Source organism: Pholcus phalangioides, unplaced genomic scaffold (genome assembly GCF_987345545.1).
Source record: "Pholcus phalangioides strain wild (caught in Gottingen) unplaced genomic scaffold, Ppha-v1.0 ptg000013l_1, whole genome shotgun sequence".
In the NCBI taxonomy this organism is placed as follows: domain Eukaryota; kingdom Metazoa; phylum Arthropoda; class Arachnida; order Araneae; family Pholcidae; genus Pholcus; species Pholcus phalangioides.
The window spans coordinates 7,666,828-7,681,210 of record NW_028301606.1 but is presented as its reverse complement, the minus strand read 5'-3'; the positions used below and the strand labels follow the sequence as shown (position 1 = coordinate 7,681,210).

The 14,383-nt window shown below is 37.4% G+C and overlaps 1 protein-coding gene across 4 annotated transcripts in view; it reads right to left on the bottom strand.

Moving 5' to 3' along the window:
• The window catches only part of LOC149078535 (chromatin remodeling protein domino-like), a 152,094-nt gene that overhangs the window by 71,361 nt on the left and 66,350 nt on the right, over nucleotides 1-14,383 (bottom strand). For all 4 annotated transcript variants that reach the window (XM_089240641.1, XM_089240643.1, XM_089240644.1 and 1 more), the window contains exons 17-18: nucleotides 8,381-8,517; nucleotides 7,334-7,520 (exon numbers count right to left, since the gene is read on the bottom strand). In XM_089240641.1, coding sequence (XP_089096767.1) covers nucleotides 7,334-7,520; nucleotides 8,381-8,517 — 324 coding nt within the window. The remainder of the gene's footprint in view (nucleotides 1-7,333; nucleotides 7,521-8,380; nucleotides 8,518-14,383) is intronic.

The following is a 14,383-nucleotide window of genomic DNA, read 5'->3' as shown; positions in this document are numbered from 1 at the left end:
TATGGTAGTCCCATACTTAGCTGGAAATAAACAGCCTGCATATTTCCTACTTATTTTCAAAATTTATTGTACTATACAAAATATTATAAAGTGGGATCACTTATGGGCATTACCCCTCACGAGAGTGGGATTGACAGAGCTGCAGTCTGAGGCCTGATATGGTTTTCATCATTTTTTTTGTTTTTCACACTATAAATTTAATATAGAGGAGGGGGCCTGTGAAAAATCTAGCCAAAAACCTAGCCGGGGCCTGCGGAAAAACCCCCATCCTAGGGAACCTGTTGCAAAATGTAGGCGGTGAGGCCCGGGAAGGGTCCTTGCCCTAAGACGGCCATGGTTTTATGGGTGGTGTTGTTGGATTCTGCAATTGTATAGTCACTAATATAAAAGCTTTCATTTCACCACACCTTAATTTTTCTAAGTTTTCTTCAGCCCTCCAAACCACCTGTTGGGGCCCCTTTCTTCATTTTCTTCCGTGACCCCCTTGAAATATCTCAGTACCCCTAGGGGGACATATGGCCCCCGGTTGAGAACCACTGGTCTAGACCATGGTCACGGTTGGTTTCAAAGGAACTAAAAGATATTTCATGTTACTGTTGTGTTTATGTGTTGCCATTTATCTTCCAAATCTTATATATAAATGCAGGGTTCCCAGCAAAATCCGCTTGATCATTTCCTTGACTTTCCCTGACCAAATGCACGTACACTGACACACGCATATATAATTTTAAACCATCTAATATCACTAAATCAGTGATTCCCAATGTGGGCGTTAACGCCCCCCTGGGGGCGATGGAATGTTCCAGGGGGCGGTAGAAGCTACAGGTATAACATAGGATCCTATGGGTTAGATTGCGTTGTAGGCGATGGGAGAAAAAAATTTCTGAAGGGGGGCGAGATGGGACAAAAAAGGTTAGGAAACTATGCTCTAAATTATAGTCGAACCCCTCCCCCGTATTTGTGGGGGTTACATTCTGAGGGTGGGGAAAATATGGGAAATTACAAATAACTGAAACCATAGATTTTTTGTTTATCTTGTTTATTGAACATCACGAGAAGAGCAGGGTAACGCAAAATTATAAGGGAATGTAAACGAGGGTGCAGCGACTGATTGTTGGTGATGTTTTCTGAAAGAACATTGTAATTTCTGTTTGCCGTTTCTTCTTCATATCATCAAGTATGTTGGAGTATGTTGACAAGACTTTCTCTACCAATTTTCTACATGTGAAGAACGTACCATAGAGGGATCTATATCATGAAAATCATCTGGTGGTGAGCCAAAGCAGCAACTGACTTACTTTCGCCAAGCATAGTCAATATATATAATTTTTTTTGTAAACTTTTTTTTTTTGTATTTTCCGAGCATTATTAGTAGCACTAGACAAATGAGCCATCCTAAACAGGCACAACTCAAATTTTTTAATTAAAACATGTAAATAACGATTGCTGAGGAAAAAATCCAATGAAGGAAAAAACGACAAATACGGGAACCGCGAATACGGGGTGGGGCGACTGTATAGCATTTCACAGTAATATACCATTGAAAAGCACTTTACAGACAGATGCTAATATTTTGCCACCAACACCACTCTTTACAAAGTCAAACTGTGTATATGATCTTGCACACAACACTAGTTTCCTTGGAAATTTCACAGAGATAATTGAAATCAAATCATTCTTCAACATATAAAGGTTAAGGGCCCTTTCACACGGAGCGGATGTGGACACAGGTCCAGAAGAAGTTTTAACAACTGGTATATACAGAGCATTTCAGACAATGTGGAATGCGCCCGCACCTTTGAGGTGTTCATGTGGGTCCGGATGGCATCCGCATGTGTCAAAACCTACGTGCGGGCTCCGCATCCGCACATACAAGTTTCGTACATTAGGTTATTTGGAGCTATTCACACGAATGCGGGTCGAATTAGTCCACATCTTTGGCTACTTTTTCAAGATGATTTTGGATGGAATTTTTTTTAATTATTTGACATAAATATAAAAAAAACCATATGAAGGTCCCTGTGTATCAATAGGATGTACCCACATACATGTCTATCCTTCCGTTTCCTTCTGAGATAAAGGAGATATAACAACTTTAACTGCCTTTTGTCCATACTTTACAATTTTATATAATAAAACCTGCCAACAACAAACACTGACGGGACCAAAATTATAAGCTGCTCTGTAATTCATTACAAATATATTTGACTGAATACTTTAATAACTTTTAAATTTAATTACAAATTTTATAATTTTTTCTTTTTAAATTTTTAAAATTATTTTAAAAATATAAATATTTAAAATTGTTTAAAATATATAAATATTTAAAATTGTTTAAAATATTTTTTTATTTTCAAAACTAAATACTTTTATTAAACAACATTATCCATGTACGGCGTTCACTCAGGGCTGGATTAACACGTTTGAAAGCCCTAAGCACTTGAATAGTTTTGGAGTCCCCCCCCCCCCCCAATACCTACATATATACTTTACATGATATTGAGTCTATAAACTTAAAAAAAAAAATTGAAATTTGATATTTCAGAAATGACTAATCTAAGGATGGGATTTCACTCTAAAAGGTTTATGAAAGTTATTTTATAAAACTTGAAAGAAAGCAACCAATAAATTTATCGGTTACATTCGGGAAAATGCAACCGATCAGCTTGTGGGTTGCATTTGTAAAAAAATTATAAAACTTTTATAGTGTAATCCAGGCTTAACACAGAATTGTGATGTGAATATTTCTAAGCACAGTCTGCACCCCTCCCCCCTTTTTCTACTTGCAAAGTCTTTGATATCTCCTAATTTTTTTTTTTTTTTTTGGATCATCATTGGATGTGTTTTTGGAATTTTTTTTTCATATTTTCAAAAAAGACAGATCTTAGATTTTTTTTTTTTTCAAAACCTTTTGTGTGTGAAAATATTTTGAGATATATTCTCCCATTGACTAATTGTGACGATCAAACTGAAAAGGCATCTTTATGTTACGATTAAACTAGATTCAACCACCAAAGAATAGCTCTAGGCTGCCTATGAGCACTGAATCAGGGGTGAAGGAGAAAAATAATTACAAAAATTGGGGAAAAAAGTTTTTATTCACAAATTTCAAACTAAAGATTTTTTAGAACTTTAGTGCTCGTGTGAAAGGGCATGTGGATCTGGGATCTGGATCCACGTCCGCTCAGTGTGAAATGGGCCTAAAGGTTCTCAACCCACAGGCAGGAAAAAAAACAAGAAAATAAAATGTTTTTTCAGAAGAAATAGAAAAGAAGTTAAGAGCTGGTATTGGCTTTGCTTTCAACAATGGAAAGGAGGGTCTCTCCACTTTAGATCCCTTCATCTATTTACTCAGAGGGCAGATTGTCTCTTGGCCAACATTGTAAAATCCCACCCTTCAACTGATAAGACATCTCTCAGTAAGGGATCTGGAGGAAAATGCTGATAAGGATTTTTTTCCTCTCCCCGGGGATCTGAAAAATAATCTTCCATGGAAAAAAGTGAAGGTAAACCAATTGAATGTAGATTTCCTCTGATATTTTCCCCTTCAAATTTTCCCAAGTATTTAAAATTTTCCCTGACTTTTGACAAATATTTCATAGTTTCCCTGACTTTCCCTGACTGTTTTCCGATTCCCTGACTTTTCCTGATTCTCCCTGACTTTCCAGGTTGCTGGGAACCCTGAAATGTGAAAGTATGTATGTTCTTTATACAAATCTACAGTTTTAGACCGATCATCGCCAGATTTTGCATATATACCAAACAGGACCGGGATTGAACCGTAGGCTACTTTAAAAGTTCGTCAGAGCTGGGCAAATGCCCAAAACAGGCGAAAGACTGTCGGCCAACAATGGTTTTGAAACCTCAACAATTACTTTCGGAACGTTTACTTTGGTTACTGTGGTTTCCAACAATACGTTTCAGACTTGTATATATGCCTTTACAATGGTTTGTCTCCCTTTTAATTCTGTTATTATAACAGTTTAGTCCTTTATAACGGTTTGTCACATTTCCAATCCTCCCAGTAATTGAAGAAAACCCGGAAAGCGCTGGGTATTTCTGATAGCCTATATACAGGGTGTCCTGTAAGTGCTAATGCAGCCTTTATCTCATCAATCGCCCATCGTAGAGGTATAGTTTCAGTTTAAAAAATGCTTAAAAGGCGTTTGAATAATATTCGCTGCACAAGCTGGACATATGACGTCACTAACAACAAAGAACAACAACTACGATGACAAAACTCATAATAAAAATGTTCAACGCCAGCTGATGAACTCAATGCTCAGGCACGAACTCAATACTCAGTTCAAGAACTTGCATAGTCTTCCCAAACATTCAACAAAATCACCCAAACCATGAGTGGCTTTGTGAGATAGCGATTCTGGCACCGAAAAATGACAGTGTGAACAAGATCAACGAAAAAATCCTAAAAATTATTCCGGGAGACTCCACATCTTAGAAATCGGTTGACACTGTCACAGACTCAGTGCAGACAGTTCTGTATCCTGCAGAATTTCTGAACTCTGGATATTTTGGGTGCCACTACACAACTTGATTCTCAAAGTTGGAGCACCTATAATGCTTTTAAGAAATTTACAGACACCGAGACTCTGCAATGGCACCAGACTCGGCGTGAAGAAATTGCACAATTACATTATTGAAGCAACGATTCTAATTGGATGTGCCAAAGGAGAAGACATCTTTATTCCACGTATCCCAATTATCACTGAAGAAATTCTATTCACTTTCAAGCATTTCAGTTCACGATTCGTTTAGCTTTTGCCATGGCAATCAACAAAGCGCAAGGCCAGTAATTACCAGTGGCAGTTATCAACCTACTTGAGCCCTGATTTTCACACGGACAGCTTTACATCATGTGTTGGTAATCCCAAAAATTTAGCATCTACACACCAGATGGAAAAACAAAAACTATTGTGTATCCACAAACGATTGCCTGAAGTTGTTAATTAAAATATTAAAAAATAAAAGTAATTTTTTTTTACTTGATGCAGAAATTTTTTTGATTAAGAAATAATTAATAAGCTATACATACATAAATTTTTTATGGATCGGGCAACATCGCCGGGTATCAGCTGGTCAAAAATAAAAATGAAAAAATGTAAGCTAATGAAGTAAGTGAAAATAAAGCCCAGGATAAGAGTTTAATGACTTAACTGCCTATGTTATCTCTCCCCCTATGAATAGGAGACCCCAGGCCATAATACTCATGGCATATACCAATGTTTCTTAACCTTTTTCAGTCCATGGCACTTTTTGGACATGGACATTTCCCACATGGGACCCGTGGATTAAGACGAACCTCGTTTTATGGACAGCTTTGCTTTATTCTGAAAGTAGTAACATTTTCTTGCTTCACACACACATATTTCACTTGAAAGCTCTAATTCTTTATGGGCTCCCTTCACCACTTGTCGTGGATCTTCTTTTTTTATTTTATTTTTACCCCTGTGGTTCCCTTAACATATCCCAGCACAACAAGGGGGCCACATGGCCCCAGGTTGAGAACCACTGGCATCTACAACTCGGATAATTTTACTCATGTGGCTTATAAGCCAGACAGGCACCAAAATGATGTCTTGCACAGGTGAGAATTTTGTCTCAAGCTTTCCATGATCCTTCACATTATATATTGCACAGGGGATATTATATATATTTTTTTAATAAAGGGATCTGTGAAAAATTGTGTGACCTGGGTGTGAATAGAAAATAACGCCTTAGGCAAACCACATTCCCAGATGTGGAAGACCCTATACAGAGGTGGGAAGTGACGAAGTCCATCTCGGAGCAGTTTTGGATCAGCAAATTCACGATTCGGCACAGTTTTGGAGCAGCAAATTCAGGATTCTGAACAGTTTTGGAACAGCAAATTATAGGATTCAGAGCAGTTATTTATAAATTCAAACACAAAATTAACAAAAATATTTTCATTAACCCTCACCCCTTTTCAAAATACAACAACTGCACTGTCTTTTGTTACCAAACATTTTTTCATCAGCTTGTTCTTTGTTTTTGGTGTTTCAGGCTTTTGACCCGTCATAAAATTTTTCGCACCAGTCTATTTAAGATGATGGAAAATATAATACATGGAGCAATAACAAATAAGTGAAAAATAGGGAGTGAAAACAGATGTAAGAATTGATCAGATTGAATTTTTGCATGAAAAGGAATCAAAGAAGTCTACTTTTTTTGGAAAAAATAGCTGGAAACAGCGATTGAATGGTCTTTGTTTTTTTGTTGTTGTCCTGTGGATGAGCTGCAATTCGCATAGTTTGACCCCATTTTATACGTTCTCGGAAGCCTAGGCACCGAATCCTAGGGAGGGGGCTCTCAAGCTAATTCCATTTGCGGCTCCAAGAAATTAAATCATGGGGAGGACAAATAACATCATCGAAGCACCAGCTTCTATTGTGAAATAACTTTTAAGTTTTTCAAGGCAAAATTTTGTTTTGGGTGCAAGATGGTGCAGCATTGTAGAATTTCAATGTTTTTGTAACAGAATGTAGCAAACAAGGAGAAATTGTCAAAATTGTAGCAGAATATAGAATTCCTGAAGGTGTGATTTGATCGAGCACTTTGTTCCACGTGGAGCGCATGGTATTACACGATCTATCATCCGCCTAAACATCGATCTGCATCAGAAGAAAACAGTCCAAATGGAATACACACAAATAAGCCAATTTCTTTACAGACTGCATAATTTTTTCATATGCTGGTAAAATAAAATAAAAAATTAGAGAGAAAGAGCCAAAACCATCATGTGAAAGTGCAAACATGCTGTAAACACGTTTTCCGATTCCAAGAGCCATCACACCATTTACCTGTGCAAGGGATGAACCCAGTAGATAGTGGTAGGCTACACTGCAAGCAATTTTTGGAAACACTCATTTTCATACTCTGATGAGAACAGGCGCAGATTCATCACAATGGGGGATCTATTATGTGTAGGTTCGTCTGATTGTCCTGTATTTTACGGCCAATTTTTTCTATATTATTCGGTTCTTGGGAGGGGGGCCACGGCTGCTGTCAAAATCAGAAAACTTGCCTACACTTTCAAAACCTACATCACACACCGAAATTGGCACAAATGCGCATGAGATTCAGCACACTTTGTAGCAAGAGAACTGTTTTGGCACAGCTCTTGCATTCTATGTACAAATTGCTATAAATGAGTGTCAAATGAGAAGTATCTGAAAAATGAGGATGTTTATTAAATTTAACATAAACAGCAATTTAAAAAGTTTAGATTGACAATCAAGAAATTAACTTTTAAACTATTAGCTGAAAAAATTCATAAAAATTCTGCATGACTCACCCGAAATGGATCATAATCCAATGCTCCCCATACACAGGATGCAGTGTAGTATTTTATATTTGGCAATATGAATGGAGAGACCGTAGGTCTAGGATCAAACATATTGGGATGATTACAAACTTTTCGAAGTTGCATTAGGATGTTGATTACACTCATAAAATTTCCAGTAGCCAAAGTTTCTTTAGTTCTGAAACAGACAATAATTTAGAAAAATTTGTAATGCACTTATAAAATTTTCACTGCATGAGTCAAATTGTATTAAAAATACAGGTTTTGAAAAAAACATGAATCATTTCATTCTCTCATCATTCATCTCCCTCTATCTTTTGCTATGTTTTCATCCCCCCCCCCCATTTCTTATGCCTAAGGAAACATTAATTTATTTTTTGTAAAAGAAAATGAATATATAGTTAAACCTGATAAAAATGAAACCAAACTGATGAAGGAAACACAAAATTATCTTAACATTTCAACTTGACGAGGCAGAATAAAGGATTTACATAGTGATTTATGTTAGGCAGTTTCATAATAACCAGGTTTAACTGTATATAGTCAAATCCCGCTTTAACGAATACCGTTATAGTGAAAATCTCGTTTTAACAAACACTTTTCCAATCCCCCAAATAAGTTTACATAGGAACAATGCTAGGTAACCTGTTCCTAGCATTGTAACCTGTTCCTAGCATTTCATTATAATTCCTTTATAACGAAATTTCGTTTTAACAGTGATTCCACAGGTCTTTTGCCATTCGTTATAACGTGATTCGACTGTATAAGAATGGTATAACATTATAAAGGAGATGATATATATATATAGGAGTCCTCAAACAGATACGTCAGATACCATTTAACAAGTCTCTGATCAAGCAGTTTCCTCATTTTAGAAGTCTTTTTTTTTTTTTTATTCAGAGTCTACATTTTTCCCATACTGAAGGCATTTCAAGTTAATTACGCTTATTTTGTTATCACAATGGCACTCTATTAAAACATGAAACTGTAATAACATACTTATAAGAAGCAAATAACAGAAGAGAAATGCAGACTTACTTTGTCTGGGCCATGAAATCGTCATAAAGATATCTTTGTCTTTTAGACAGACGACACATGATTATGTGTTCATATTTTTTTGGCAATTGTTTCTCCACTTCACTTTTCAAGCGACGCAATAAAAATGGTCTGAGCACCTGAAATATCAAAAATTATTTTTTCAATATAATATATATGACATTTGAAGTACAAGAACTGTTTAGCGAAAATCTGTGCATGAAGATATTCTAAAATACCTACACACCAAAAAGACACCATTACATATCAAATGGCCTTTGTTTTATCTAAAAATTCTTCACAAGCAAAAATTGTTCTTTTTGTAGAAGCATAGCAACTTTTATACAGGACATGTGATTTTGATACAAGTTTTAGACAGCCCAGCCACTTCTACCATGGACTACTCTACTCATCAATACTAGTATACTTATATCTGGATGTACATCGATTTGAGAGTGGGTATTCATTCTGTAGACAAATTAAAAACTATCTTTTGTTAATCTTTGATCGGGCACATCCAGGGCTCGTCGATATACAGGGTGTTCAGTTAATGGACTGAAAAAGTCAGTGTTGTTAGTAGACATCAAGAGGAACAAAAATTGCAATGGAACATGGTGTCGCCAACCACAGTGAGAGGGCGAAAAACTTATGCGGTCTCTAAATCCAGAGGAGATGAAAGGTGGATGCCAGTTGATCGCTGAATGTGTTTGAGGGTTCGCTCACCATATCTGATGTGAGTAGCATCGTGGAACGCATGCACTGGAGTAGGATCACGTGCTGCAGAAGACGTAAATTAGCGCTATTGCAGTAGTACGCGTGTAGTAGTTTTAAGTGGCTGTTTTAATGAGTACCGCGAAGGCTGACTACATGAATGAGAAATATACTGATATACATCTGATTTATGGTCGAGCAGATGGCAATGGGAACATGATGGTGCCCTGCACAGATTTCTCACGAGGTAAATAATCACCTTGATGTTATATAACCAAGGAGGTGGATTAGATGTGCGGGACCTGTTACTTGGCCTAGACATTTGCGGGATTTCAATCTGCGTCACTTTTTCCTATGGGGTCACCTTAAATCACTCGTTTATGCGACGCCTGTAGACACAATGGAGAATCGCGTAGAGTGGATTGTCATCAGTGCGGCAGACGTCAAGAGCATGCCTGGTATCTTCAAGTGCGTCCAAGAATCGTTTTTATGTCGTTGTAGACTGTACAATGACGTAAGCGGCCGCCACTTCCAACAACTCTTGTAATAATTAATCAAATAAATCTTTTTATAGTTATTGTACTTTTTGTCATTCCAGCATGACGTCGATACCCGCATGCGTTTTTCACGATTTTGTTCTTCTCAACATGGTTTGCGACACCATGTTCCATTCAATATTTTTGTTCCTCTTGATACACATTCGATACTTATTTTCAAAACATCATGATATCTAGTATTTTCAATATTTTCAGTTGAAAATACATATTAAATGTATTAATATATATAATTGTATGATATTTTCATGATTTAAATATCAATGAATTTACATGTGAATTCTTCGAATTTTTCAATCAGAAATTGGTTAATCAGTAAATAAATGGATTTGTTCACAAACAGATGTATTCAGTCTGGAATGGTTTGATATTTTCAGTCTCACATTTTCATTTGAGAAAAGTTTGACACACTCATTAAACCATTCTCAACCGAAAATATCAAACCACTCTCAAATGAAAATATCAAACCATGATGAACATGAACAATTTATGACTACAACTTAATGACACCAATTTTTCAATGCGCATACATAGCGAATATCAATTTTTATGCACCAAAGTCTAGATATGAGTGCTGTTTTACCTGGTTGGTCTGTTGCTAAGTATTATGCATTAATGAACAGTGGATGGATCGTATGATACCTCGGGTTAATATCAGAATGTAATGTGTGTTTGTGTATCTGTGTTTGCCTTTATGTGTTAAATAAATTTTAGTTCAAATGAAAATACCATACCATAGCTGCCAACTTTTGAAAATGAAAATTCGGGAGATTTTCGCGCAAACCCGTATTTTATGCTAAAACCACTCCCAAAGAAATACAATAGGGATTTTTCCAAATAAAATAGGGATTTTCCAAACATAAAAGTTAAAGCGTAAGGAATAAAATCCCTACACAAAAACTGAAGTCAAATTGAATAGGGATTTTACACACATGGAAGTTAAACCCTTGGGAATAAAATTACTACGCAAAAAAAAAGTGAAATTGGAGGCCAAAACTTCAATGATGTAAAAATAAATATTGTGTTCAATCAGAAACGCTGTGAGCAAACATTCTGCGCAAATGACCCCAAAATCATCGGAAGATGAAGGAAAACACCGTCAATTTTTGAAGAACACTGACTTTTTGTGACACTTTCTATATGTTTTTTTTTTTATTTCACGAGTGATGATGGCAGTCTTTCCACCATGACCGATGTTTGTGTCCGTAACACAACTTGTACAAAAAGAAAAAGTCGGCCCTCTTCTAGAACGTTTGATGAAAGGAAATTCATCGGGGAATAAGTATCTTTAAAATTGATTGAATATGTTTTTGCTAATCAGTATTCATGCTTTGTTATATCGCACATACGTAACTTCAACAAAAGAAATTTGACCATATGTGCGTGACTATAATCTTCAATTATTATCCAGGACTATTGGCTGCTAAGCCATTTCCCTGCACGATAAGACAAAACTTTCTTGTCACCATCAGAGGGTTTGAAAAACTTCCTTAAAAAAGGAATTTCCCCATTTACGACGTGTGACGTCATTTTGAAAGGGAAAAAAAAAAGAGGCTTCATGCCCCACAAGAAATTCCTTAGGGATTGTTTTCATAAGCAGGGATTTTTTTTTAATGAAGTAGGGAATTTTAAGGAACAATTAGGGATTTTTGTGATTTTCGTAAAAATTTGGGAGATTTAAGAAATTTTCGGGAGGTCGAGGGATGAAGCTAAAATTCGGGAGACTTGGTAGCTATGCCATACCCAGACGTGCCAACTTTTGGAATCCAGAAATCCCTCCCCCCCCCGGCACCCAAACTCGATAAAAAAAACATTTTTTTTAATTAACAAAGAAAAAGTTCCATTCCCCCCCCCCCCACCCCAAGGCAGGGTCTGCATTGCCCCCAAGCAGGATACAGAAATCACATCTATATATACTGTAGCAGAATGCAGTTGGCATCTGAAATTTTAGCAGTTTGGCACAGATGTTCCACCTATGAAATTTTGCAATTGAAAATTAAAAGGAAATATAAAAGTTACTTGAAAATACAAATATAACCTTGTTTGAGTGAAGAGTTTAGTTGGCCTTGACCCATTTGTACAAACTGTACTCATTTGAATACAGCTTAACAAAAATATGTATGTGTTGCAAATTTTTTCGGAAAAAAATGTTCAGGACACAAATGGATTAATTAAGCCAAAGCAAAAAATTTCATTTTTAATCTTACAAATGAGTGGCACCCGAATGTGTTAAGATTTATATTGTGACTAACCAAAGGTTTAAAAAAAAACTATTATCATAATACACAATAAGACCTGGCAATGCCCTTGCTATTCAAGCAAATAGCTTTGTTGAAGGTTAATATTAAAAATCACACACACAGTGGCTAGAAACAACTCTTACAGAAGTCATTCATGTGTGCTTCTTCAGAAAATACAGTAGTTCTTATTACAGCCAGGAAAATGCACAAGAATGTGTATGCACAAGAATGCACTATTATCAAGGGAAATGACAAATAATTGAGTTTGAATTCCTAATGAAAAGTTTGACACAATTAATGTAGTCACAGGAAAGAGATAGCTAAATCGATATGATTTCACTGACCTGGGGGTCTTTGTCAGTACCAGCCTGACACTTTCCTATTATAGGTTACTCGGTTAACAGAATAATAGCATCTAATTAATTCAACTGAGATGCTAAGGTCAAGGTTACCTCTCCATAACACTTTGTATGAAAAATTATTTAACACATTCATCTATTTAAACATAATTCAAAGATTGTTTTACAGAATGGCATTAATGTCACGTTTTTAGCAAAAGGGAAGAAAAAATTGTAAGCACTTTCCTCACTGAACACTGGCATCTGCAAGACAAACCAATAAATTTTGATAAAGACGTATGACATTCATCACTCATCTTCTGACTGAAAATATCATTCTATTCTTGTTGACAGTCAGTAACAAATCAATAATCAGCAAATCAAAAATATTTGGAAAAATGCAAATGAAAATAATGTAGCATGAAAATAATACTGTAGCATGAAAATAATACTGTAGCATGAAAATCACCGGCGGTAGATAGGCTAAAAGTGAGGACAACCAATAAGGACAGAGAAGCAGCATAAAATAAAGCATTTTATTGTGTTTCACAAATTTTCCACATGACCTTGTGGAGGACTAATCCGGCTGGGATCTCAGCCGAAGAAACGGTGTGACGAATGAAACGAACATTAATACTCTGGTGCACGGCAAAGTCCTTCTTACCTTTTCCTTGCCTAGCTCCGGGGATTTTCGTGCTACAGGTGCCATTCCAACGCTATTTAGTGTTTTTCAGTATGGAGATTGCATTCCATTACAAAAAACTTGGTGTTGCCATTTGATATTTTCGAAATTTTCTCACTGTAACCGTAACTGTTAGAGTGACACTATTGTTTTCCATATCATTCTTGAGTGCATACCTCAAAATACCTTATGCCAAAATTTCATTCAGTTTCTGTGAATGGTATGATAGTTAGGGGCCCATATGTCGTGATAGTTTTTTTATAATAATATATATATATATATTGTTACGAAGGGTAGAATTTGAAAAGGCTTGGTTAACGCATGCAAGGTTCGCGTGGCATGCGACTGTGATAATAGAAGAACGAGATTCAAAATGAACTCGGAAAGTAGAACGCGAAGGGAGAAGACGTTCGGAAGGCTGCTCTAGTTTAGCAGTAGTTTTAGCAGCTCATGTAAATAAAAGCGAGTATTTGTTCTCGAATCCTCGTTCGTATGATTGTCTACCCATGTTCAAGTCCTCGGCGAAGAACCCTGGAGAGATCCGCGCGACGGGACGGGTCTGGTGAGAAGAGGTTCGACGAGTGACCCGGCGGAGCGACGTAACAAAACTGGTGTCAGAAGAGCGACGCTGCAAGGACTTGAATGGTCAAGACAAGAGTATGGAGAAGAACGAGATGGGAGAACAGTTCAAGCAGCTGATGGATATGATGGCCCAGATGAAAGTTAGCATGGAGTCCAATATCGCCGCCGTCAACACATCAATCGCTGCTGTCAAGGAGGATATCGTCAATGGTGTGAGGCAAGCCATCGTCGCTGCTTGTGAAGGAAGCGCCTTAAGTCGTGTGTACCATGGCTCACAGCGGCATGGTGGGGCGCGTAGACTGTGCAAGCAAATCGAGTTTCCATGCCAGATGGCCATCGACCCTGGAGCGAACGTCAGACTCGTTTGGAGAGACCTGGATCGAAGATTCCAGCAGCGACTTCTGTACACGCCACCGTCGTTGACCCTACAGACAGTCACGGGAGAGAAGGTGACTGTGCGTGGAAAGTTGGAAGTCTCATCGAGGTTGGTGTCGGTCACCTATCGTCATGCCGTCTTCGCAGCCGACATCCAGGACACGGGCATCCTCGGACTGGACTTCCTGAAGAAGCATGGACTGTCTTTGGACATTCGGAGTGACCAGTTGTCTAAAATGAAAGAACAAAACGTCGTCCTACTTGGAGATTGTCACGACGAAGTGCTTCAGCGGAAAGTGATGGCTGTTTCAGAAGCAGGAATCCCCGACGGGAGCATGGACGATGGTGGAATCGGAGCCGTTCTCTTGAGAAGGCCGGGTAGCCGGAAGAGAAGGATCCAGCATCGTGAAGGAGCATCGCGGAGAGATGTCATTGCCATATCGAGGAAACCATGCCCACGGAACTGCCGTCATTGTCTCAAGGTAGAAAGGAAATACAGGTCTGCAGAACCTATTGTGAGGCAG